The sequence below is a fragment of the Oculina patagonica genome, chromosome 7 (assembly GCF_052425735.1).
Source record: "Oculina patagonica isolate OP01 chromosome 7, crgOcupat, whole genome shotgun sequence".
Lineage (NCBI taxonomy): Eukaryota > Metazoa > Cnidaria > Anthozoa > Scleractinia > Oculinidae > Oculina > Oculina patagonica.
The window spans coordinates 22,010,659-22,037,135 of NC_135764.1; the positions used below are offsets into that span (position 1 = coordinate 22,010,659).

The 26,477-nt window shown below is 39.3% G+C and overlaps 3 protein-coding genes across 4 annotated transcripts; 2 read left to right on the forward strand and 1 right to left on the reverse strand.

Moving 5' to 3' along the window:
* Positions 1-832: 832 nt before the first annotated feature.
* Positions 833-5,324, forward strand: LOC144661541 (histamine N-methyltransferase-like). Its single transcript, XM_078522347.1, has 2 exons — positions 833-865; positions 4,384-5,324. The coding sequence occupies exon 2, from the start codon at positions 4,398-4,400 to the stop codon at positions 5,322-5,324; it is 927 nt and encodes a 308-aa protein (XP_078378473.1). The 5' UTR covers positions 833-865; positions 4,384-4,397.
* Positions 5,325-7,785: 2,461 nt separating this feature from the next.
* LOC144661542 (putative skeletal organic matrix protein 2) lies at positions 7,786-12,351 on the reverse strand. Its single transcript, XM_078522348.1, has 6 exons — positions 12,163-12,351; positions 10,811-11,005; positions 10,494-10,646; positions 9,442-9,636; positions 8,624-8,779; positions 7,786-8,128 (listed from the first exon to the last, which is right to left on the reverse strand). Exons 1-6 carry the CDS (start codon positions 12,218-12,220, stop codon positions 8,028-8,030), a joined length of 858 nt encoding a protein of 285 aa, XP_078378474.1. The 5' UTR covers positions 12,221-12,351; the 3' UTR covers positions 7,786-8,027.
* Positions 12,352-16,058: 3,707 nt separating this feature from the next.
* On the forward strand, positions 16,059-19,001 carry LOC144660808 (ryncolin-1-like). Of its 2 annotated transcripts, none has more exons than XM_078521536.1 (4): positions 16,059-16,175; positions 17,681-17,784; positions 18,125-18,505; positions 18,646-19,001. In XM_078521536.1, the coding sequence occupies exons 2-4, from the start codon at positions 17,691-17,693 to the stop codon at positions 18,900-18,902; spliced, it is 732 nt and encodes a 243-aa protein (XP_078377662.1). In that variant the 5' UTR covers positions 16,059-16,175; positions 17,681-17,690; the 3' UTR covers positions 18,903-19,001. The 2 variants fall into 2 exon arrangements, with proteins under 2 accessions (XP_078377662.1, XP_078377661.1); XM_078521535.1 differs by lacking the exon at positions 16,059-16,175 and adding an exon at positions 16,989-17,121.
* Positions 19,002-26,477: the final 7,476 nt, after the last annotated feature.

Here is a 26,477-nt window from a genome sequence, read left to right on the forward strand (position 1 = left end):
AGCTATGCTTGCCCTGAAGCTACAAACTCCAATAGTAAGATCGGGTCATACTAAAGAATATTTATCATGTCAAGGAATTTAGCATAAATGTTGGTAACTGTAGTTTCCCTTTAATATACTGAAGTCTGTTAACATTACTAACGAACAAACAATTTCCTTCATCACGGATGCTTACAGTGTATGCTGGTGATTAAACATGATTAAGGCTTTATGGGAAACATATATTATCTGTTTATTATTGATTTGGAACTTAAATTTCAAAGTTCTCATGCATAACAAAGGGTCTATTGTTATTTTTATTGTTATTTTTTAGCAATATTCATATGGTTTAGTGCTGAAACTAGGTCATCTGTGTCATGTTAAGTATGTAAATGGAAGCTCGATAACGAGTTACTGTTTCTTAGTTGTTCATTTTTGTGTTATTTCCATTGTTTCAATGACCTATGAGGATGGTTTTCAACCGTGTTTGACGTCTAAATTTAGGCTAAATTCATTATGTTCTTGAAAAGAAAGTTTTTCGTTGAAAAAGCTATGCTTGCCCTGAAGCTACAAACTCCAATAGTCAGATGGGGTCATACTAAAGAATATTTATAATGTCAAGTAATTTAGCATGAATGTTGGTAACTGTAGTTTCCCTTTATATATACTGAAGTCAGTTAACATTACTAAACGAACAAACAATTTCCTTCATCACGGATGCTTACAGTGCATGCTGGTGATTAAACATGATTAAGGCTTTGACGTACGAATTAATTAAAGTCGAAGACAAAAGTGATCTTCAGCTAATTAAGTGTCCACGCTGATTGCACTGCATTACACAGCCGCACTTACACAGCGAAAAAGACGAAGACGAAGACGATTGCAGGTAAATTGATAATTAGCTCTTTGATTTCTTTATTTACACTGAAGGTTGTTATTTCATAGATAATTGCTGAGGATCACAGCATTATTGGGTATATTGGGCAGGCAGCTGAGGACGCAGGTCTCAGCTACACCCCTCTGTAACAGACCTGGTGAAACCCGACCTGGTGGGTTATTTTGCCCTCCCTGGTGGAAATATAACTATAACGTAGTAAGCCGTGGTCGCCTTTGATCTTTTGACCCGTGTTAAGACATTCATAACAGTCTTCCACGCTGTGACTCGTGGCCTTCGGTGGATGAATGTCCAGCTTTCCACTTTCAGTCAACAGGGTAGCATAACACATAGTTTACGGTGCTGGAATTCGGTTAATAAGTCATGCCTGTTATCCAGAGAGAGGCTGATAATATATAACAGGAGAAAAAGAAACAGAAGCCAAGGGCTCGTGACAAAGCGTCCGTCCGCCATCTTGATTAGCAAGCTTGAATAACTTGAGTATAACTTGACTATAACTTAATGTTAATAGCAAAAAGTAATTGTTAACTTTTTTCTATTCTTTTTGTCGCTTGTTCTGCTGTCATGCACGTCACTGAAGAGACAAAACAGATCTGTTTTCTTTTCTGTATATTACGACCTTGTGAATGTTTCAGAGCGATTTGAACAGCGCGCGCGGCCCAAAGCGAATGTGTGGAAGTATTTTCGACCCGGCTATCTACAGCGTTTTATAGAATAAATACGCAGAGAATAATCAGCTTGACCGATATAATTCTTGGTGAGTATTAAGTGTCTTTTTTCCGTCGATTAAGCAGCTTTGGGCAGTTTGAGCGGCGTTTGATGTAAATATCGTGTTTAACTTTGCAGCCCGCCGGCACAATGTGATGTAAAAAATACTCAAGTTATTCAAGTGCATTCAAGATCATTCAAGTGGCGTATTACGGTAAACTTTAATTAAGCTGCCTCAAATTGTAAGTACAGTGTAAATAGTTCTTTGTGTAGCTTTCAACTGCATGAAACTAATAATGTCTAGCTGGAGGACAGCAGTCATTAACACGTATTTTTCATTGTTCGCTAAACCCGAAAAAAGAACAATTCACTCGACCTGTAAAAGATATAAGCAGACGGTTTTCTTAGTTTGATTCTTTATGCATTGACCTTCCAAAAATTGATTAACGAATGAGAGCCGACATTTTGAACATATTGCAACTGTAACGGTAAACGGACAACACAGTTTAAATTTAAGCGCGCGCGTGCTAGACAACCACTGGATCTGTCTCTTGGTGCACGTCTCTTTTGATAATAAATCTTTATGTCAGTTACCTTCTGGAAAAGTAATTTAACTTGTATTCAGGTTAGCAGGGCTTGAGAGACGTTCAAACTAGGGAGTCGAAAAAATTATCTCACGAAAAGTTCTCCCAATTTCTTTGAAACAAAATCGAATATCGGAATTTGTTCTTCTGTTCGTCATCGCTTCTGCATGCATTGCGTGTCGTTTACTCTGATGGGCAAAGACTTGCGAGAATTTCAGTGGATTTCAGAAATATAACCCCTGCGACTGCTTCAAGTCCTAGTGCGAACTGAAAGTGTCAATAGTATGGTGACTCATCGGCTCATTGTGGCAATGATTTGTTAAATTTGACCAATTGCGGATCTAGTGGCGGTAATGCGCTATGCGATACAAAGAACGCTCGGGCATAGCAAAATCGGCCCGTTTGCCGTATAACGCGAAGGCAGAAAAGGACGTCTTATACAAGAAATTTAGTCCGACGCCTTTATTTGATTCCGTTTTGTCCTTTGCCACTTTTCTTCGTGTAAGAGCAGGATACAAACAGTACGTTACTTCAGTTGTTTACGTGCATTGCGAAAAAACGACGGTGTCATCTACAGCCGTTAGTTAGGCGACATCGGTGCGGAAAGTTATGTACGATTACCCCGCTAAGTTTATTGCAAATTGGGTCACAGAGTTTTGCATGTATATACATACATACATGGTTAGATTTAATAAATCATCGACCTCCGTTGTGAAAAAAGTAATCAACATGGTGGATTTTTGACTTCCCTGGTCGATTTTGTGTTGAAAACCTGGTGGAAAATTAGGTGTCACCAGGTCTGTTACAGAGGGGTGTTCAGCTGCTTGCAATACATACCCAATAATGCTGTGAGCCGAAGTAATTATCAATTATAATTATTGATCCTCCTAAAACCCTATTTAATCACCTTTTATATAGCGGAATCACCTTTTATATAGCGACTGAGTTTTTATGTTAAAAACTCCAACTCCAAGTGTCAACAGGACGTTCTGATAAAAACGAATGGGAATGTTTAAATTAAAATGTCTCAGTAGTGTCCATAGGGCAGTTGCAGCACGCTGTAAAGGGGCTGGCACACGAGTTCGATTTGGCGCTGCTGGATGTAGCAGGGACAAGTTAAATCGCAATGCGTGCAAACACAAAAAAATGTAGCAGGAACAAGTTGCATAGACACACATCGCATCGTGGCGTTTCGCTTGCCATATTGGCACGTTTCGCTGCAACAAAAACCTACTACAATTCCTTTTGTTCGTGCATGTTTATTTTGTCCCTACTTTGTGTCGTTGCGACATGTCCATGCAAGATGCCGATCTTAAAAGAACAAACAATTCTTAATAATACGTGTAAACATGTACGCAGTAAAGCAGTTCGAGTTGTAATTAAGTTGTACAAATTTACACGTTCGCGTCATTGTCATGTTATGATATTGTTTGTTCCATGTTGGAGTTTAAGCAAAGTTAATTTTTTTAATGGACGCTTTACTTTTTTGTTGTCATTTTAAAGAACAAATGAAAAACGAATGCCAACCGTTGGCAATAAATATTTTAACATTTTCGTTAAAGTTGCCACCTCCCGTTAACATTACGAAGCTAATTCGTGATAAGCCCGAACGTACCCTTCTCACCATTCTCCTTTGTTCATAGCTTAAATCTCTTAAACAAGAAGTTCCGCTATAAAAGGGATAGCAACTCCCACATTTAACACTTCTCGGGCGCGAAATGCAAATTTGTACTTTTGCATTCGTGGCACGTTGTGATGCCGAGCATCCTTCAAGCTGAACATGCTTTATTGACAAAAATATGAAAAATAACTTCCTAACGTTTAACAGAATATTCCTAGCGAAATTGAAACACATTTTATCAGTAACAGTTGTGGAAAATACGCAGGTTGTTTGCCAGTTGTTTACGCTTTGATGATTGACTGACAACTGGGCGTGAAAATCGCCAGGCCAGGCCCCTTTTACACCGGAACTTCTTGTTTAAACGATGGCAAACAAACTAAATTTAAGTTCTGATCAAGAAACTGATTTATTTTTCTTTATAGTTAAAACAAAATGTGTGTAGAATCGTTCTCGTTCCAAAAAATGGCTTTAAACCTTTCGATTTTCTAGTACGATGGCTGATTAGCATGATTTTTGTGTTTCTCAAAATGCCTTGAAAGTAAGCCAATCGTGACTTAATAATAGAGCCTTGTCTGTAACACCTGTTTTTATTTCAGCTCTGATCCGAAAGATGGCTCAACATAACTCTCGCCTTCTATCCTCTCATCCTGAAGCATACTCCCGCTCTTTTCAATGTTTTCTGGCTTCAACAAACCAAGAGAATGCCATTTTACAATGCATCGAAAAGCACATCGTTCCTGTTATCAACAAAAGAATCTCTGATCTTCAAGAAGTTCGCGCATCAAACAAGTCGCCTTATCGTGTCCTCAGTGTTGGAAGTGGGGAGGGTGAAAATGATATAAGCATTTTAAAAGCCTTGAATGACAAGATTCCTCTTGCAGTAGGAGAATCATTGTCACTGTTCAACCGTGTAATTGAGCCAGACGTTGATAGGCTGGCGTCCTTTCGCACAAAAGCTGAGAATCTAGCCGAACATTTCAGGAGACCCGCAAATATTGACTTTGAATGGATTCCGATGACATTCGAAGAATATACGTCACAGAAGAAGGCAGATGACGTCAAATTTAATGTGGTTCATTTCATGCACAGCATCTATTACCTTGGAGTAGAAGACGCGCTCGTTCATTGCTACGAGAAAGAGCTTGGAAAGGAGGGCATCATAATATCAATCGCTCAAAGCGAAGAGGACCCTATGATGATGTTCGCAGCCAAGTTTCCCGATGTGCGTAGCCCTTCAACTCCTAGGAATAGGGATGTTGTTGCTACAGCTACCCAGAGAGGATGGAGGCATTTTGCGTGTCCGGGTGATTCTAACAACCTGGATATTACCAACATTTTTGATAGCTCGTCGCGCGAAGGAAATAACCTCTTGGATTTTTTGACAAATAGAGTAGATGTTCGACAAAACGAAGAAAAGGAAACACTTGAGAGGATCTTAAAGTTTTGGAAAGATCAGTCGTTTATGAGCGAGCAAGGAAGGAAAATTGTGAAACTAAGAGACAACGCTGTCATCATTTTGAAAGGATTCGATCATTAAAAGACTTTTTTTGTTTTGTTTTGAGCGGAAAATCAAATTTCCGCGGTGAAAGTATCAGTCGATAGTTCCTCGACGGAAACACTTTAGTGTTTAAATAAAGATACTTAGTTGAATTACTTGGATAAATTGACCTGATTGCGTTTATTTGGACAATGTACAAATGACTTATTAGTAGGTAACCAATAACGTGAGTTGATGATGGTGTATCGATTTATGATTCAATTTTTTTTCGATACAGGTTTAGTCTCAGGAAATCGTAGAAAAAAAAAACCTGTGGACCGTAAACTATGATAGAAAAAAAGTAAATATTTTTGATTGGAGGAAAATAGTTCCTTTTTATTCATCGATGTAATTATAGATAGTTGGTCAGACTATCTACCATGGTGGTAAAGTAACATGTTTTCAATTATTGAAGAGCTTTATTTGAATCTTACGACGTTGTAGTATACATGCTCAAAGACTTGTATATTTGAAAACTGTAGAATTTGTAATTTTGTATTTTCATATCGCTATAGGTCTTGATTGATATAATCTTATTTAGTTTGTTAGTCTATTTATAACCATAAAGCTCCGGAAGACACGCCGCTTGTTACTTTTGTTTTTTTTGTAATAGCAGCCTACATTCGACGGCCTGTAATTGGTACTATATTGATTCTAAGGGTTGCCACTTGTATCGAGTAGCGTATACAGGCATAAAATCGTACGCGAAATAAAAGGGAAAAAAGTTGTATTTCTTTTAGCGTGAATTGCAAATATTCCCATTTGGGTTTTCAGTCCCTTTAATTTATAAACCACTCCTTGTGAATATCATACCTTTGACGTCGACCAGTTTACTCGAGGCAATCTCCTTATTTTTGTGTAAGTTTTTTTTTTTTTTTTTTTTTAATGTAGCTTGTAATAATTGGAATTTCTACTTATATTCCTATTTGCCACGTTTACATTGTTTTCACTGTCTCCGCCTAGGCTGCAGATTTTTCTTCACTGTTCACGTTGAAGCTTATATTTAGCCTGTGGCAGACTGTAACTTTTTAGAGTTCGCTTATATCTCTGTATTAACTGATTTATAGACTCGATCGCTGGAGGCTCCCCAGCCTCCACAAACTGTTGTTGTTGTTGTTGTTGTTTTTTTTTTTTTTTATTTACAATAGAAATGTTTTCTATTCGGCTGAGCGCCCGAAGCGAAAGAGAATAGAAAATCCATTAGGACTCATTCACTGTACTTTGCACATCGTTTTACACTGTATGTACGGCGTAGCGTAGTAATCAGGTGTGAATCTCTACAAACCGTCGGAGGTACTCCTCTTTCGATTGTCTGGAACTCCTCAAATTTTAAAGCTTGCTCTGTATCTTTTGCTGTTACAAAATGCTAAAAGAGCTGATGTTGCTGTAAATGAAAAATAATAATAACGTGCTGTGTAGCACTTTGTGTTTTAGTACTAGTTTTGCGAAACGTTTCGGGAATAACCCTTTCATTAGTCGCAAAGTTCAAAACCGTTGAGCGACAATCAAACATTATTATCCGCCTGATCGATGTTGTTGTATATCGTTATGTTTAGAAAGTTTTTCTATAGGGTGTTCTTGTATACACCTTAGCTTGTATGATTTGCTATGGCAAAACTGGGGACAAAAAAAAAACTGTCGAAGTCTTATGCCGCATAGTCAAGGATAAGATGGTGATGTGTAGGATTCGCTCATCCAGCAAACCGCGAAAAATTCTTGAAAAATGCAAGAATTATATAATCATGATTACAACTTCGAAAGAATTAATAGTGCTTTTGTTCGATTATTTAGAACTTCAAACATTATTGAAAGGAATGAGGTCTACGTATGAAGGCTCGACTTCCCACCCCTTTAAAGCGAAAATTGAGACAGCGACATAAAATATGGAGTCTACTCAGTGTTTAATTATGATTACTGAAGTTTCCGAGAAACGTCATTACAGATGATAGGATGTCAGTAGAAAAGTTATTACAAGCTGACCGCTGTGTTGCTGTTTTTGTAACGATTTATAACAATGATTTTGGAAGACTACCGGTCGTCTGCTTATATATTCTTATGAGAAACGGAGTTAACGGTTAAATAAATGTTATGTAGCTGTCTTTGGCCTTAGTTTCCAGTTCTTATAAATCGTCTAATTTTTACGAGCAAATTATGTTAGAATGTGTAAATTTGTGGCTCAAATTTCCTTTATTCGTTTACGCATTGATGTCTCAAGTACTTGTTAAAGCAGATAAAAGGCTCTGAAACAGTGCGCTGCATATTTATTATAGTTGGCACTCCTTAAATTCGCTACCATTCAAAACAAATGAAGAGCTTTGATTGTGGTGTTACAACAATCAACAGCTTTTACTAATATAGTTACTTAATTGTATTTGTACTCTTTAGTATTTCATCACATAAATGAAGCTTCGAACAGCACGTGACAATTATATCAAAATCTTTATAATCAGTAGTCTTCATGCAATGGTTGATAGTTTTTATTACAAATGCAATGCCTGAAAAAATGATTTACTGGGAAGTGACTAGGCTTTATTCGAATGAACTGACGGGGTCTGGCTAATTATGCAGTCACTACATTTATTTATTCAAATAACTACTTTAGAAGGGTGCGCTTATAAGAAACTTTACTACAAGAATACGCTTTCTTTCATTAGTAAAAGCATATATCACGGGTTGGCAATGTCATGCTTCTGCAGTTATTTACTAAAAGTGGTACAAGATGCTGCACAAAGCAAGAGCAAAGGCAGGTACTCCGGCAGTGATGAACACAGACAGACCCTCTCGGCTCGCTGCAGCAGTTGGTCCTTAAACGGTTGGTGAAACAGCGGCACATGTAAGAAAAATATTCAAATTGAAGAATTAGTCTACGGCGGTAAGATAAATAAAAGAAGCCGGTATTTAACGTAGTCCAGTGACACTTAAGATCTCTTCTAAAAGATCAGTGCTAAACATGCACACGGATCAAACTTTTTCGAAACGCACAAGAATCAAAATGTGTCGAAAAAAACTAGGAGTTAGTGAAGATGTTGTTTTGCCGCAACATCTCTTATATAGATCGACATGAAGTACAAAGCAATTTGTGTTAAATATAACAAAATAGTGAACGCAATATGTAGCGAGGGTCTGGATGGGGTACTAGAATCCCAGTTTTAAGTTAAATTTTCGGCAGTTTCTCAGCTACAAAAATTCAATCTCATTTTTCAGATGTCAGAGTAAATTTTGCAGATCTTAGATCTCAGTGCCATTTCTGACAGTTTGACCTCATCCAGACTCTCCTAATGGTTTGCACAGGTAATTACCGTCTGGTGTAAACACGGTGATTGTAGCTTGTGACAAGGTTGTAGTCTGGTTGTTGCAGTCGTTATCAGTACAGCATTCGATTCCACACTTCAGCAAGGTCCAATCTTCGCGTGCTTTAAGAGCGCCACCAAGAGCGAAACACGCTGCCTTTTTATCTGAAACAACAAATAAATCAAATCAAATCAAATACAGAATAATTGCTTCAAAAGGACCTGAAAATGTAACATTGAACATTTTTTTGACTAGTAGACACAATTGCACTCGTCAACAAGCAACATGTTTTAATCACACTCTTTTTTTATAAGAATTTATTTTAAAAGAATATTGAGGAATATTATAGGAATAAACCCGAAGCTGAGATTTTGAAAAGAATGGAAGTTTGTGTTTTCAAAATTTGTAAATAGATACAATTATAACTAAACTATATAAAAATTATATAAAACTATATAAAAAATTCCCTTTATCTTAATCATGTAAACGGAAAATCTAAGAAATAAAACGATAAAAACCTGAACTAGCCAATTTTTTGATGCCAATGACTGTTCGATGAACAGTACATTTTATAAATATGTATGGGATACAGCACAAACGACATGGTCAAATGGAATAATCTAAGAAAATTCGCAAGAATATTTTCAGCCTTAAATCGGCAGAAAATGACAATATTCAGCCTGGGACGGAAAAACAATATTTTTTAAAGAGAAAAAAAAAGAGTTTATGTATACAGCATTCCTATTTATAGTGACACAGGATGTCTACAGCTATAAAACCCTCCCGGACGCGCCTTACCTTTTGAAATATATGATTATATATTTACCTCTACAGTCAATACATCCCCGAATGAAGCCATCCTGGACATTTCCGTTCTCGTCCCGATATTTTCCAACCGCAGAAGCACAATGACTTGTGCCGAGTGAATTTCGATCCGTGGCACAGGTTTGGCTTTGCTGGTTAGCGGTGCAAGTTGCCTCGTCACGCTCGGCACAAGCGTGACATTCTTTTGGACCATCCTCTGTGAGGGTAAATAAGGTAATTGAGACCTTATCCTTGGCCCCAACAAATATGTTAATCAAAGGGGGCAAGACTTTCTTTTTTCTCGGAAAATGTTATCTTGGACGACAGGTTTAAATTTTTGACGCCACAGAAACAACTGTTGAAAATAATTGGGAGCAAGGTCCAAAAGTTTGTGATTTAGTTGTTTTTCTCTTAGTTATAACTATAACACTTTTGCCTGAGGACGGAGGCGTAAAGGTTTTGTTGCAGTTACTAATAAATTACTACTAAACAAATTAAACGGGTATTGAATGCAAAACAAACACATTTTAAAAACATCCTCTTAGAAGATCTTTTTGACACGGACAGCGCATCTTCCATTCACCGCAAAAATGCTATATATTTTTAGGGATCGAGTTTACCAAGTTTAAATCTTTCTCATCCTTAATTATAATTTTTTTTTTTTTGCCGCTTTATTTTTTTCATTCCTGAGTGTATTTCCACCTTTAAGTTCGGAAAAAAATAAAATAAACAAATTGTCATACACAGCCCCTTTAAAATATCCCTCAGTTCCGAGAAAATGACCTTTGACATATGGACAGCGTTACTGTGACTCATGTGCATACCTGCTATTTCGATATTGATAAGTCTCTGTTCATAAGAAAAAAAGGAAACAAAATATGTAGGAGGAAAAAGAATCGTGTAGGGATTTTATACTATTGAACTTATCAATAGTTTACTTAGTACAAATACACATACATAGAGTTTACTCTTATGTCTTAGTATTCCTTCATTCTCAGCTACCTTAGAATCAAAAGAACCTTGAAAAAATTAACACAGGTTATAAAGTTAAACAGCCTGAATGCTTTGTATTACCTTCTTTAAACACAGAGTATGCATCCGATGACAAAGATAGGGCCTGGGCGTTACAGTAGTCGCCGGTACAGCACTTCATTTCACATTCCAGCAAGGTCCAGAATTCCCGTGCTTTAAGAGCGCCACCAAGAGCAAAACACGCCGCATGTTTATCTGGAACAACAATTTAAAATGGTAAACAAATGTTAGTCGCTGACAAGGGCCTCACGTTTGAAGCAAAATGTAAACAAAACCTTTTGGCCGATGGAGACGAATGTATCATTGGTTATGAGCAACATTTTAAGTTTCCATTTTCATTACTTTTAACGTTCATTTACCTGCACAATCAATACAGCCTCGAATGAAGCCATCATGAACTTTTCCAAACTGATCCCTGTATTTGCCAATTGCAGAAGCACAGTGAGTTGCACCAAGTGAATTTCGATCTGTTGCACAGGTTTGGCTTATCTGATTCGCGGAGCAAGTGGCCGCGTCGCGCTCGGCACAAGCATGGCACTCCCTTGGACCAGCATCTGCCAGAATAAAAAATAAAGAAACAAAAAGTGAGACGTTATTCTTGTCCCCGACAGGTATATATGCCCATTGGCGTTTAACAGGAGCCAACGGTTAATTGTGTGAAGCGATAATATTGTTATGGTTAAGTAATAGTCAAACTTGGGCCAAACGCACCCAATCCAACAAGAGTTTTTTTCGAATGGCGTGGCATTTTAAGAAAATTTAAAATTATTGTAAGTTACCACCCTGCTAGTCAAATGTTGGCCTACAAGCGTTGAGCGAGGTTGCGTTAACAATTCGATAAGAAAGGCTTCATTCGGGAAGGCACATCAGGCCGCAGCTCACACCAGTTTTTTAAGCATTAAGCAACAACAAGTATTTCTTCTTACTTGATGAAATGCTAGTCCATCGAAGAATTACTTATCCTTAGCATTAGATTCGATTGTAGTCATTTATACACTTCGATGGAGAATAAGGGACTATGAGCATTGTGTCGCGCCCGAAAACACACCCTGGCAAGGGCTTGAAGCCGGACCGCTCGATCCGGAATCCAGCGCGCAAACCACTAGGCCACTGTACCCCGGACACACACAATAACTAAAAGTAGTTTGGCGCATTAACCCTATTCAGACCGGGGGGGGGGGGGCTTTTGAGGCCCGCGCTGACTTTGAACTTTTATAACTTTTTTAAGATTTAACCAAACGCTGCCAACTTCTGAGTCCTAAAATTATCTGGCAAATTTGGTAGGGTTGGAAATGAGTGAGAACGACTCACCATGCAACGGCTGACAGGCATGTTTCCCATTTGTGACAAAAATCAAATATTTACATTTTTACGGGCACTTCAGATTGAGTGATGGTGGTGGCATGGAAATGAAATCCAAGATGGCGGACAGGGCGGCTGACCATGATGTATGTCACGTGATGTGACGTCACCATCCCACGTGACGAACAAAAGAAAGAGCGACAACAAACATCCTATAAGTTCGTGGTGATGCGTAATCTGGAAGAACAAGGGGGGGGCCCGAGCCCCCCCGGTCTGAGAAGGTCAAAAAAAGCCCGGTCTGAATAGGGTTAAGTTGTATATACAGTGCATTCCACGAGCAACAAATTGATACAAAATAAGACTCTACAAAAAACGGAAACTCGTTACTTTGAAACAAATGGATACTTACCAACTGCCTTTATCACAAGGCAGATAATGGTAAAATAAGCAACAGACTTCATGATCATAGAACTTCTTCCAGGTATATCAATAGTCGACGCTGTACTTCAGCTAGATATTGATGCTTCGTGGTTTGCCTCGTAGGAAAATGTATCGTCGAGTAACGATGAACGGCTGAATGGCAGACAGCTTTGCACAGTCACCGTCATAAAATGCACCTTGACGGAATGTAGCCAATCAGCGCGCACTATTTTTGGGCTTTACTTGTTGGGTTATTCCAGGTATCTTTCCGAGAAAACTGCTATCATGATCTTATGCCGACGTCATTCAACCGTTTCCAAATAAGCTTGGCGGGAAAATAATTATCTTTACTAGCGTATTATTTAAGTCAGCTTTTCTTTTTATTCTTACTCTTTCTTTTGAACTACTTAATTACATTATGGTCAATATAGTAGTAGTTCGCCTAGAATTTTAGTTTGGCTACCTGCGAGCTTCTAAGATCCGAAAACAATGTTGTGTTAATAAAATTACTGTTTACTCTTTACTGTTAACGGAGTGAAGGAGTCAGGGAGGGCCGGAAATTCCTTAGATTCTTGGAAAAATGCTCGTGAATTTCCAAGAAAAGCAGGAACACATAGTGTGGATCCAAGCTTTCTGGGAAAGACATGGATTTTCAGTGCTACACATAAACGCTTTCACGGAAAACCGGAAAACCGTGGTCTTCTGCGAAAGCATTTTTTTTTTTTTCAAAGGAAAACTAGCTTAAACCGTAAACGGGTGCCTTTATGTACAGATTATTTTCATGCAACAATGCGTACGAAGGAAGTAACACTTCTGAGGGTGCTGCGTTACTTAGTATTTTGGTGCCAGAGAGCAACAGTCACGCCAGCGTCGCCTAAAATTAAAAGTACCCGTTAGTCTAAACAAATGGAAAAATAAAATGTTCTCTGAATTAATCAGTAAATAAAGTATAAATGCACCAGAGAGCTCGCTTATGTCCAAAATTACTGTTAAGTTTATCAAGATAGAGGATTCGTCTGTTGTTCTGGAGTTAATTTTATTATTCTATTTAAAGAAAATGTGTTATTAGATAATGTTCTCCGCAAAGAAAGACATTATTTTGCATCTGTTGTCAGATGAGAATGCGATGGCATATAATAAGCGACAACGCTTTGAAACTGACAGAAATTTTCATCGCACTATAGTCTAGAATAAAAGCGTTTTTGATAAGCGAACGCCGGCTAGGTCCATTCAGACTCGATTAATTAAAAATTCAATCATTTGATTGTTTTAAGCAGAAAAGATAGTCGAACCAGTTTTTTTATATTGGGAAAGAATTCCAAATTTTAGGACCCTGGTAAAGTATTTAAACTAATTAGATCAGCACGGCAGTGAGTTCGAATCCAACAAAGCGCTCACAAAATCAAAAAAAGTTCGCTCGCTCAAAAAAAGAATACTTCAAAACAGTAACTCATTTTATTCAGTGCGAGCCTCGCTAGGGCCGATGCAGCGTTTTGTTTTCAAGTTGTTCCGGACAAGTGTAGATGGCGAAACTATCAAAAACGATACGAAAACTATAGAGTGGACATTAATGTTCCCAACCCATGAAGTCAAAACAAGACAACAAGTTCAGTGGGAGAAAAGGGGCCGGTAAGGAATGAAGTGCTCGAGTTGCCAATCAGAATCATCAATAGGAATCATGCAGGGTACATGTATCACAGGTTAGTTGGTTGGCAACGAGAGACTGGAATCCTCTCCTTCCTTTCAGAAAGCCCTAGTTCCCAAGAAACTGGGATCCTAATCTCTAGAACTCTTGGGAACAAACACAACCACATGCCCTGGTTCCCAAGAAACTGGGGTCCTAATCTCTAAGACCCTTGGGAATGTTCCCAAGAAACTGGGGTCCTAATCTCTAGGACCCTTGGGAACAAACACAACCACATGCCCTGGTTCCCAAGAAACTGGGGTCCTAATCTCTACGACCCTTGGGAACAATCACAACAACCAATAACAGCAACACTGGGGGGCCCCACTATAAGGGGAAAGCTGACCCTGTGAGGCTATGGGGCAAAAGGGCGAATGATACAGAGCACTTCATCCCCTCCCGTGGTTTATTAACTATAAGAAAAGACAATGCTTAGTTAAGATGGTCTAAAGCTATTGAAGAAGTTCAGAAGAGACAGTAATCGAATAACAGAATGGTCGAGTTAGTATATGCCAGCTCGACACTAAAGCTAACGGTTACATGTATATCAATATCTCAAAAGCAGACACATTGCTGAAGTCCAACAGCTCTAAGCCTGAGCTAGCATACAAATTGGTAACAATATAAAAAACAATGTTTCTGTAAGCAGGCATGCTGCTTAAGTCCATCAGCTCTAAACGTAAGTAAGCATACAAAATGGAATTGATAACTATTAGAATAATGTATATAAATGCGGGCTTGCTTCTTTAGTCCATCAACTATGGCTAGTAATATAGTAAACACCCTTAACATAGGTGGATATGTGCGTAGAACTAAAACATTGCCTACATTTTTACAAATACTAAGCTTAAAGAGAACCAAAGAGGGTTGGGTGGGTGGGAATTATTGTGAAAACTCTTTTAGGGAGCTCAGAGAATTTGAAGTAAAACTACTCATGTCTAGATAAAACCGCATGGCCTTGATTGACATAATAGAAAAGGGGCGATGTGATTGGCTAGCCCGAATAGCGCATCACACTATAGAAGTGAGTTTGACCTTTGAATGTAACGCAAGAGTGATAGTCTTGCAGCATATTGCGTGACAGATCTGCGTATTTGAATATAGTGATCTTATGACTTCTTTGAACTCCTTTTATGATTGTCACATTAACTTTAATTTATATTACATGTAAATTGGCATTTATATTACATATAAATTTGCTGAAAACATTTATCCCATTTTTGAGCGAAAACTCCGTTTTCAAATTTTTGCGCGTGGATTAGTGTGGACGGGCCCTAAACCTACCAAATAAGGGCTCATTCCCAACATGCCAATTGCTATGACAACTTAGCTCAATGGCAGCTAACAAGGCACTGTTTCCATGGCCGCTGAACCCGATTTTAACTGTGGACGTTTTACCTAGATACTAAATTAATTATGTTAACCCCAAACCAATTCCTACCTCATCATATAATCAATCGAGATACACAATTGTGCCATGCAGTCAGATGTCGATATCATATTCAACAATGTAGACAAGAGACAACGGCATCTGATATAGCAAAGAGATTCGCGCTCAAATAAACGTTTTCAAAAATTAAACAAAGTAAATGTTTCGATATAAAATAAAAATGTTAATAAAAATGAAGAGTTGTGCCTAAGGGCTTTCCATTAACAACAGTGTTGATATTTTAATAGTGTATAGCAACCCCATAGTTAAAAACCTATCAAACGCATTGTGCTTCACTGCTAAAAACTACCACGTTAAATATCAATACCCATATATTTAATTCAAGTTTTTAACTAATTCAAAAAGTGGAAGGAAAAAGTCAGGAAGCTTAATAAACTCGAGAATAACATAAAGTCATTAATCGTCTTATTTACATACAGTTATCTACTAGACCGTTAAAATCAAGCATGCAGTAAAATAAACATTTTTTTTAGTGTTCGGTTTCGATCTAATGGTATCAGAGACTCGTCTTAAGCGCCCGCGCATTATTACAATGTGGGCCGTTAAGCAGTGACACTTTTATGAAATTTTACCGATATTATAGCAAAAAATGTCAATCGAGGAAAAGAAGCATATTCATTGCTTAGTAGATAAACATTAGCAAATGCCCCGAAGGTTGCAGGGGGGGGGGGGGGGTGGTAGGGGGTAGACAATGGAATGTGAACATGTTACACCGTCGAGTTTTTCCTGTTAAAATTAATTTTTATTACGGTGTTTGGACACTTACAAGTAATTTACAGTGCTTCGACCGGCTCCAGTTATCTTGACACAATTCAAATTTAGAGATCTGATCGATAAATTTTCACTCCGTACCACGGTGGAGTATACGGTAAGTTTCATTCATGTATCGGTTTTCCAACATTTCTGGAGATGTCTTTGTAGAATGCTCTGTAGAGGAACGTAGAAGATGTAAACTTGTACCGACCACTCCAACGCGACCAAAAGAAAAATTGCGCACTATTGTTGTTGAATTGAGATTTTACCGAACGCATGAGACAAGACTGTGACAAGGTCATTCGATGTAGCAAATTTTATAGTTATCATTCCGATAAACATTTTCAAAATATGTAAATGTTTAAAAAAAAATCAATTAAAATTAAGAGTTAAGTGCTCAAGGGCTTTCCATTAGCAAAACAATGTTAATTGTTATATAGTGTATAGTTGAAAACCTATCAAGCGCATTGCATTTCACTGCTAAAAACTACAACATAAAATATCACACCCATGTATTTAATTTAAGTGTTTTTACTAATTCAAAAAGTGAAAAAAATTCAGGAAGCTTTATAAACTCGAGAGTAACTTACAGTTATTTATCGTCTTATTTGCATACAGTTCTCTACTAGACCGTTAAAATCAAGCATGCATTAAACATAAACAAATTATTTCAGTGTTCGGTTTCGATTTAATGGTATCAGAAATTCATCTTAAAGCATCATTTTGAAAAAATGTAGATTGTTATATTAAGCAATGGCAGATTTTAAAATTTTTTCCGAAATTATAATAGCAAATAATGTTGTTCGAGGAAAAGAAAAATTTTCATTGCTTATAAATTAGTAAGTTTAATTTAACATCAACAAAAGCCCGGACGGGGGGTAAACAGTGAAAAATGAACATGTTACAGCGTCGAGTTTTTCCTGTTAAATTAATTTTCATTACGGTGTTTTGAAACTTACAAGTGATTTACAGTGCTTCAACCAGCTCCAGTTAGCTTGAAACCTTTCAAATTTAGTGACCTGATCGACAAGCTCTCTCTCGGTAACAAGGTTGAATATAAGGTAAGTTTAATTCCTGTTTCGGTTCACCAACATTTCCGAAAATGTTTTCGTAGATAGCTTTGTTTATGACCGTCAAAGATGTAAACTTGTGTCGACCACTCCAACGCGACCAAAAGAAAATTTTTTGCACTTTTTTTTAAGATTTTATCGAACGCCCCAATTAATGAACAAGCAATTTGTGAAACTTGACAGCGTAGATCTAGAAACTGCTATATCCGAACCTTATTTGCACAGGCATCCGCGTTTAAAATAACGTACGTTTATTTTAATATTCGATACAGCGAGATAAATCGTTCTAAACAGGCTTGAAAAACGGTTCTGCCGCAAGGAAAAAAAGGCAGAAATAAAAATAATTTTCAGGGAATAAAAGTTATCAAGAGGCAACTGCTTTAACAAAAGAGAAATGGGCTCTCAGCTATTCAGGGCAACTTTTTTTTTTCGTCTACCGAAATCATCGCTATTGTCACCGTTGTCGCCGAGAAAAAAGTAAGAAATTAAAATATGGTCATGCGAACATTTTGATAAAAAGAGCAATTGATTTATTTATTTTTTATTGCAGTTTTTCAGACATGGTTCTTCGTAAGTGGATTGTGTTTCTCACCTTTCTTGTGCTGTTTAATTTCATGGAAGAAACCAAACTCGCCATGGCTAGCGCTTGTAAAGGTTGGTAGTATTTTTCCTCTTTTCTCGTCTATTCCAATACGCGGGTACGCTGATCTTGTTTTCATCGCAGCTGACGCCACTTTTGGGATGAAGCGTAACACTTAATTCGCAATATCTTGGTAGAAAAATTTGCACAGAAGTTTATTTTCGTTAACATTTTATTAAAGAACGATTAGTAAATTTTCCTACAGAGGGAGAGTATGAAATTACCTCATTTCTTGATTAATTCAATTTCACGAGTAAACGTATTTTGTTTTTCCTGGGTGTGGTCTCAAATTAAAAAAAAGCTAATTCTGTTTTTTATTTATTTATTTATTTATTTATTTACATTTTTTAATAGCAAGGAAGAGCTGTGCTGAGCATTACAGATACGGGGAAAGAATCAGCGGTGTTTATACAATCGACCCGGATGGAGCAGGTGCCATTGCTGTTTACTGCGACCTAACAACACCCGGTTGGGGGTGGACAGTGATTCAGAAGAGGTTTGACGGTTCTGTTGACTTCTACCGCAACTGGGCCGATTACAAAACCGGCTTTGGTGACCTGAATGGCGAGTTTTGGCTGGGTTTGGACAAGATACACCGCCTGACGAAATATAGGAGGTACATGCTTCGAGTAGATCTGGAAGACACTGCAGGCAGAACGGCTTATGCGAAGTATGATATGTTTGCAGTTACAAGCGAGAGGACTAAGTACCAGCTGGGTCTTGGAAGTTACTCAGGTAAATATTGCGTTTTAAAATATTCATTAGTTAGTTATTTAGATTGCCCTGTTAACACTGATTTAACAAAAATGCCATCCTCTACTTTTGACTGGCCCATTTTTAACCCATGAGCGTTTATTATCGTGATTTGTCTCCAGGTACGGCAGGGGATTCCCTTTCCGGGCATCGTGGTCACCCCTTTACAACCAAGGATCAGGATAATGACACCTGGTACAGTAACTGTGCTGTAACGTTTAAAGGAGCCTGGTGGTACACTCACTGTCATGCTTCCAACCTAAACGGAAAATACCACCATGGCAAGCACTCATCTTATGCTGATGGTGTCAACTGGTATACCTGGAAAGGATACTACTACTCCGCCAAGAGATCCGAGATGAAAATCAGACCAGCGTAATTTTTTAACTTTGTTCACCATTTTTCTTTTTTGCCTGCTAACCAGTGCATATGAAAGTTTTGGAAAATGAAATGTAAACGTGACTGAATCATTAAAAATGCCAACAAAAATGCTCTGTTTTATTTGTGTTTGGTTTTGGGCACCAAAAAAGCGTTTTTACGACTGTTTTAATTGCAAAAAAGTAGGAGCATCATAGATAACCTTGATTTCATTCATTTCACCGTTACCTCCAGCCGTCAGATCTGGTTAAATATTTTGTCAATCTGCGGACAATCCTTGTTGTTACGCAATCGAATTACATGTGTTTCATTTGCTTTTACGTGACCGACATTGGTTCGTAATTTAAATATTAACTGAAAAAAATGCTCCCCGCCTTTTCATTTGAAGTTCGTCAGTAAATAGTAGCTGTTATCAAAATTTAGAAAGCCGTATAATATGAATTTATCAGCTTTTTTTCTCCTAAGCTACACTTACCCATTTCAGTGGCACGCTCTTTTAACAAACAAAAAGAAGAGAATTTTAAGTCAAGTCTCCCTCTGCTTTTGACACTCACAAGTCTCCCTCTGCTTTTAACACTCGCAAGTCTCCCTCTGCTTTTGACACTCGCAAGTCTCCCTCTGCTTTTGACACTTACAAGTCTCCCTCTGCTTTTGACACTAACAAGTCTCCCTTTGCTTTTGACACTCACAAGTCTCCCTCTGCTTTTGACACTAACAAGTCTCCCTCTGCTTTTGACACTTACAAGTCCCGCTCTGCTTTCGACACTTACAAGTTTCCCTCTGCTTTTGACACTTACAAGTCTCCCTCTGCTTTTGACACTTACAAGTCCCCCTCTGCTTTTGACACTCGCAAGTCTCCCTCTGCTTTTGACACTTACAAGTCTCCCTCTGCTTCTGACACTTACAAGTCTCCCTCTGATTTTGACACTCGCAAGTCTCCCTCTGCTTTTGACACTCGCAAGTCTCCCTCTGCTTTTGACACATACAAATCTTCCTCTGCTTTTAACACTTACAAGTCTCCCTCTGCTTTTGACACTTACAAGTCTCCCTCTGCTTTTGACACTAACAAGTATCCCTCTGCTTGACACTCACAAGTCTCCCTCTGCTTTTAACACTCGCAAGTCTCCCTCTGCTTTTGACACTCGCAAGTCTCCCTCTGCTTTTGACACTTACAAGTCTCCCTCTGCTTTTGACACTAACAAGTCTCCCTTTGCTTTTGACACTCACAAGTCTCCCTCTGCTTTTGACACTAACAAGTCTCCCTCTGCTTTTGACACTTACAAGTCCCGCTCTGCTTTCGACACTTACAAGTTTCCCTCTGCTTTTGACACTTACAAGTCTCCCTCTGCTTTTGACACTTACAAGTCCCCCTCTGCTTTTGACACTCGCAAGTCTCCCTCTGCTTTTGACACTTACAAGTCTCCCTCTGCTTCTGACACTTACAAGTCTCCCTCTGATTTTGACACTCGCAAGTCTCCCTCTGCTTTTGACACTCGCAAGTCTCCCTCTGCTTTTGACACATACAAATCTTCCTCTGCTTTTAACACTTACAAGTCTCCCTCTGCTTTTGACACTTACAAGTCTCCCTCTGCTTTTGACACTAACAAGTATCCCTCTGCTTGACACTCACAAGTCTCCCTCTGCTTTTGACACTTACAAGTCTCCCTCTGCTTTTGATACTAACAAGTCTCCCTCTGCTTTTGACACTCACAAGTCTCCCTCTGCTTTTGACACTTACAAGTCTCCCTCTGCTTTTTACACTCACAAGTCTCCCTCTGCTTTTGACACTCACAAGTCTCCCTCTGCTTTTGACACTCACAAGTCTCCCTTTGCTTTTGACACTTACAAGTCTCCCTCTGCTTTTGACACTCACAAGTCTCCCTCTGCTTTTGACATTTACAAGTCTCCCTCTGCTTTTTACACTCATAAGTCTCCCTCTGCGTTTGACACTTACAAGTCCCGCTCTGCTTTTGACACTTACAAGTCTCCCTCTGCTTTTGACACTTACAAGTCTCCCTCTGCGTTTGACACTTACAAGTCTCCCTCTGCTTTTGACACCTACAAGTTCCCCTCTGCTTTTGACACTTACAAGTCTCCCTCTGCTTTTGACACTTACAAGTCTCCCTCTGCTTTTGACACTCACAAGTCTCCCTCTGCTTTTGACACTCACAAGTCTCCCTCTGCTTTTGACACTTACAAGTCTCCCTCTGCTTTTTACACTTACAAGTTTCTCTTTGCTTTTGACACTTACAAGTCCCCCTCTGCTTTTGACACTCACAAGTCTCCCTCTGCTTTTGACATTTACAAGTCTCCCTCTGCTTTTTACACTCATAAGTCTCCCTCTGCGTTTGACACTTACAAGTCCCGCTCTGCTTTTGACACTTACAAGTCTCCCTCTGCTTTTGACACTTACAAGTCTCCCTCTGCTTTTGACACCTACAAGTTCCCCTCTGCTTTTGACACTTACAAGTCTCCCTCTGCTTTTGACACTTACAAGTCCCCCTCTGCTTTTGACACTCGCAAGTCCCCCTCTGCTTTTGACACTCGCAAGTCTCCCTCTGCTTTTGACACTTACAAGTCTCCCTCTGCTTCTGACACTAACAAGTCTCCCTCTGATTTTGACACTTACAAGCCCCCCTCTGCTTTTGACACATACAAATCTTCCTCTGCTTTTGACACTTACAAGTCTCCGTCTGCTTTTGACACTTACAAGTCTCCCTCTGCTTTCGACACTTACAAGTCCCGCTCTGCTTTTGACACTTACAAGTCTCCCTCTGCTTTTGACACTTACAAGTCTCCCTTTGCTTTTGCAGACACTCGCAAGTCTCCCTCTGCTTTTGACACTTACAAGTCTCCCTCTACTTTTGACACTCAAAAGTCTCCCTCTGCTTTTGAAACTTACAAGTCTCCCTCTGCTTTTGACACTTACAAGTCTCCCTCTGCTTTTGACACTTACAAGTCTCCCTCTGCTTTTGACACTTACAAGTCTCCCTCTGCTTTTGACACTAACAAGTCTCCCTCTGCTTTTGACACTCACAAGTCTCCCTCTGCTTTTGACACTCACAAGTCTCCCTCTGCTTTTGACACTCACAAGGTTCCCTCTGCTTTTGACACTTACAAGTCTCCCTCTGCTTTTGACACTGACAAGTCTCCCTCTGCTTTTGACACATACAAATCTTCCTCTGCTTTTGACACTTACAAGTCTCCCTCGTCTTTTGACACTTACAAGTCTCCCTCTGCTTTTGACACTTACAAGTCTCCCTCTGCTTTTGACACTTACAAGTCTCCCTCGTCTTTTGACACTTACAAGTCTCCCTCTGCTTTTGACACTCACAAGTCTCCCTCTGCTTTTGACACTGACAAGTCTCCCTCTGCTTTTGACACTTACAAGTCTAGCCTCCGTCTGCTTTTGACACTCACAAGTCTCCCTCTGCTTTTGACACTTACAAGTCTCCCTCTGCTTTTGACACTTACAAGTCTCCCTCTACTTTTGACACCTACAAGTCTTCCTCTGCTTTTGACACTGACAAGTCTCCCTCTGCTTTTGACACTTACAAGTCTCCGTCTGCTTTTGACACTCAAAAGTCTCCCTCTGCTTTTGACACTTACAAGTCTCCCTCTGCTTTTGACACTTACAAGTCTCCCTCTACTTTTGACACCTACAAGTCTCCCTCTGCTTTTGACACTTACAAGTCTCCCTCTGCTTTTGACACTTACAAGTCTCCCTCTACTTTTGACACCTACAAGTCTCCCTCTGCTTTTGACACTAACAAGTCTCCCTCTGCTTTTGACACTCACAAATCTCCCTCTGCTTTTGACACTGACCACTGACAAGTCTCCCTCTGCTTTTGACACTCAAAAGTCTCCCTCTGCTTTTGACACTGACAAGTCTCCCTCTGCTTTTGACACATACATGTCTCCCTCTGCTTTTTACACTCACAAGTCTCCCTCTGCTTTTGAAACATACTAGTCCCGCTCTGCTTTTGACACTTACAAGTCTCCCTCTGCTTTTGACACTAACAAGTCTCCCTCTGCTTTTGTCCCCCTCTGCTTTTGACACTCACAAGTCTCCCTCTGCTTTTGACACTTACAAGTCTCCCTCTGCTTTTTACACTCACAAGTCTCCCTCTGCTTTTGACACTTACAAGTCCCGCTCTGTTTTCGACACTTACGAGTCTCCCTGTGCTTTTGACACTTACAAGTCTCCCTCTTCTTTTGACACTTACAAGTCCCCCTCTGCTTTTGACAGTTACAAGTCTCCCTCTGCTTTTGACAGTTACAGGTCTCCCTCTGCTTTTGACACTTACAAGTCTCCCTCTGCTTTTGACAGTTACAAGTCCCCCTCTGCTTTTGACACTCACAAGTCTCCCTCTGCTTTTAATTTGACACTTACAAGTCTCCCTCTGCTTTTTACACTCACAAGTCTCCCTCTGCTTTTGACACTTACAAGTCCCCCTCTGCTTTTGACACATACAAATCTTCCTCTGCTTTTGACACTTACAAGTCTCCTTCTACTTTTGACACCTACAAGTCTCCCTCTGCTTTTGACACTAACAAGTCTCCCTCTGCTTTTGACACATACAAATCTTCCTCTGCTTTTGACACTTACAAGTCTCCTTCTACTTTTGACACCTACAAGGTTCCCTCTGCTTTTGACACTTACAAGTCCCCCTCTGCTTTTGACACTCACAAGTCTCCCTCTGCTTTTGACATTCACAAGGTTCCCTCTGCTTTTGACACTTACAAGTCTCCCTCTGCTTTTGACACTCAAAAGTCTCCCTCTGCTTTTGACACTGACAAGTCTCCCTCTGCTTTTGACACTTACAAGTCTCCCTCTGCTTTTTACACTCATAAGTCTCCCTTTGCCTTTGACACTTACAAGTCCCGCTCTGCTTTTGACACTTACAAGTCTCCCTCTGCTTTTGACACTTACAAGTTCCCCTCTGCTTTTGACACTTACAAGTCTCCCTCTGCTTTTGACACTCACAAGTCTCCCCCTGCCTTTGACACTTACAAGTCTCCCTCTGCTTTTGACACTCACAAGGTTCCCTCTGCTTTTGACACTTACAAGTCCCCCTCTGCTTTTGACACTCAAAAGTCTCCTCTGCTTTTGACACTTACGAGTCTCCCTCTGCTTTTGACACTTACAAGTCTCCCACTGCTTTTGACACCTACAAGTCTCCCTCTGCTAATCGCAAGCAAAAATGCTACTTAAATGGCTGTCTATCAGAGTTCTCAGATATCCCTTGTGGTGTTCCTCAAGGATCTATCCTCGGCCCTCTGTTGTTTTTATTATACATCAATGATTTACCCAATTGCTTAAATTTCTCAGCCCCAAGAATGTTTGCAGATGCACTAATTTAACCATTTCTGGTAAAAATTATTTTGAATTACAGAATGGTACAAATCATGATTTGGAAAATATTAGACAGTGGCTCTTAGCAAACAAACTGAGTTTAAACACCACTAAAACAGAATTTTTAATTATTGGCTCTAATTACAATCTTGCCAACCTTGGCTATTCTCCTGAGATCAGGTTAGGTGATACAAGTATAAAACGTGTCTACTCTGCTAAATCTCTTGGTGTTTATATTGATGATCGTTTATCATGGTCCACTCATATTAACCATGTGGCAAAAAAGGTCTCATCTGCAAACGGGGGCTTGAGACAAATAAGGCAATTCGTTAATGATGATACTCTTATAACTATTTATAATTCCCTTATCCAGCCATCTTTTGACTATTGTGATTTGGTATGGGATAATTTATCTAAAGGTCTAGCAACCAGATTACAAAAATTACAGAATAGGGCTGGTAGGGTTATTTTAAGGGCTATACCTATGATGTAAGCTCAAAGGATGTTTTAAAGGAACTTGGGTGGTCTGATCTTAAAACCCGAAGAGCTAAGCATAAGGTCACTCAAATGTTTAAAATTTCTACTGGTGAAGCCCCATCCTATTTAACTGACAGATTTTGCAAAGTCGAGGCAAGAAATCCTTACAATATTCTAAGGAACAGTGAATTAAATATTAATTTACCATTACCGAAAACTGATTTTTTAAAAAAGAGTTTTCTTTATGCTGGTCCTAAATTGTGGAATTCCTTGCCTAATTCAATTAAGTCAGCTAAATCTCTTGCAGCCTTTAAAAGAGGACTGGAAGATATTGACTTTGATATGTTACTATCTTCTTATTGATAGCTTGTCCCACTCTAATATTTATGTGTTATTTAACTGTATTTAAATTTTTAAATCTCACTCGGCTTTCATGAAAACCAATGTAATTGATGGAATTCCGAGGTTAAATAAAGTATCACTCACTCACTCACTCACACTAACAAGTCTCCCTCTGCTTTTGACACTCACAAGTCTCCCTCTGCTTTTGACACTCACAAGGTTCCCTCTGCTTTTGACACTTACAAGTCTTCCTCTGCTTTTGACACTGACAAGTTTCCCTCTGCTTTTGACACATACAAATCTTCCTCTGCTTTTGACACTTACAAGTCTCCCGCTGCTTTTGACACTTACAAGTCTCCCTCTGCTTTTGACACTTACAAGTCTCCCTCGTCTTTTGACACTTACAAGTCTCCCTCTGCTTTTGACACTCACAAGTCTCCCTCTGCTTTTGACACTCACAAGTCTCCCTCTGCTTTTGACACTTACAAGCCCCCCGCTGCTTTTGACACATACAAATCTTCCTCTGCTTTTGACACTTACAAGTCTCCCTCTGCTATTGACACTTACAAGTCTCCCTCTGCTTTTGACACTCACAAGTCTCCCCCTGCTTTTGACACTCACAAGTCTCCCTCTGCTTTTGACACTTACAAGTCTCCCTCTGCTTTTTACACTCACAAGTCTCCCTCTGCTTTTGACACTTACAAGTCCCGCTCTGCTTTCGACACTTACGAGTCTCCCTCTGCTTTTGACACTTACAAGTCTCCCTCTTCTTTTGACACTTACAAGTCCCCCTCTGCTTTTGACAGTTACAAGTCTCCCTCTGCTTTTGACAGTTACAGGTCTCCCTCTGCTTTTGACACCTACAAGTCTCCCTCTGCTTTTGACAGTTACACAAGTCCCCCTCTGCTTTTGACACTCACAAGTCTCCCTCTGCGTTTGACACTTACAAGTCTCCCTCTGCTTTTTACACTCACAAGTCTCCCTCTGCTTTTGTCACTTACAAGTCCACCTCTGCTTTTGACACATACAAATCTTCCTCTGCTTTTGACACTTACAAGTCTCCTTCTGCTTTTGACAGTTACAAGTCTCCCTCTGCTTTTGACACTCACAAGTCTCCCTCTGCTTTTGACACTTACAAGTCCCGCTCTGCTTTCGACACTTACGAGTCTCCCTCTGCTTTTGACACTTACAAGTCTCCCTTTGCTTTTGCATGCATGACACTTACAAGTCCCCCTCTGCTTTTGACAGTTACAAGTCTCCCTCTGCTTTTGACACTTACAAGTCTCCCTCTTCTTTTGACACTTACAAGTCCCCATCTGCTTTTGACAGTTACAAGTCTCCCTCTGCTTTTGACAGTTACAGGTCTCCCTCTGCTTTTGACACTTACAAGTCTCCCTCTGC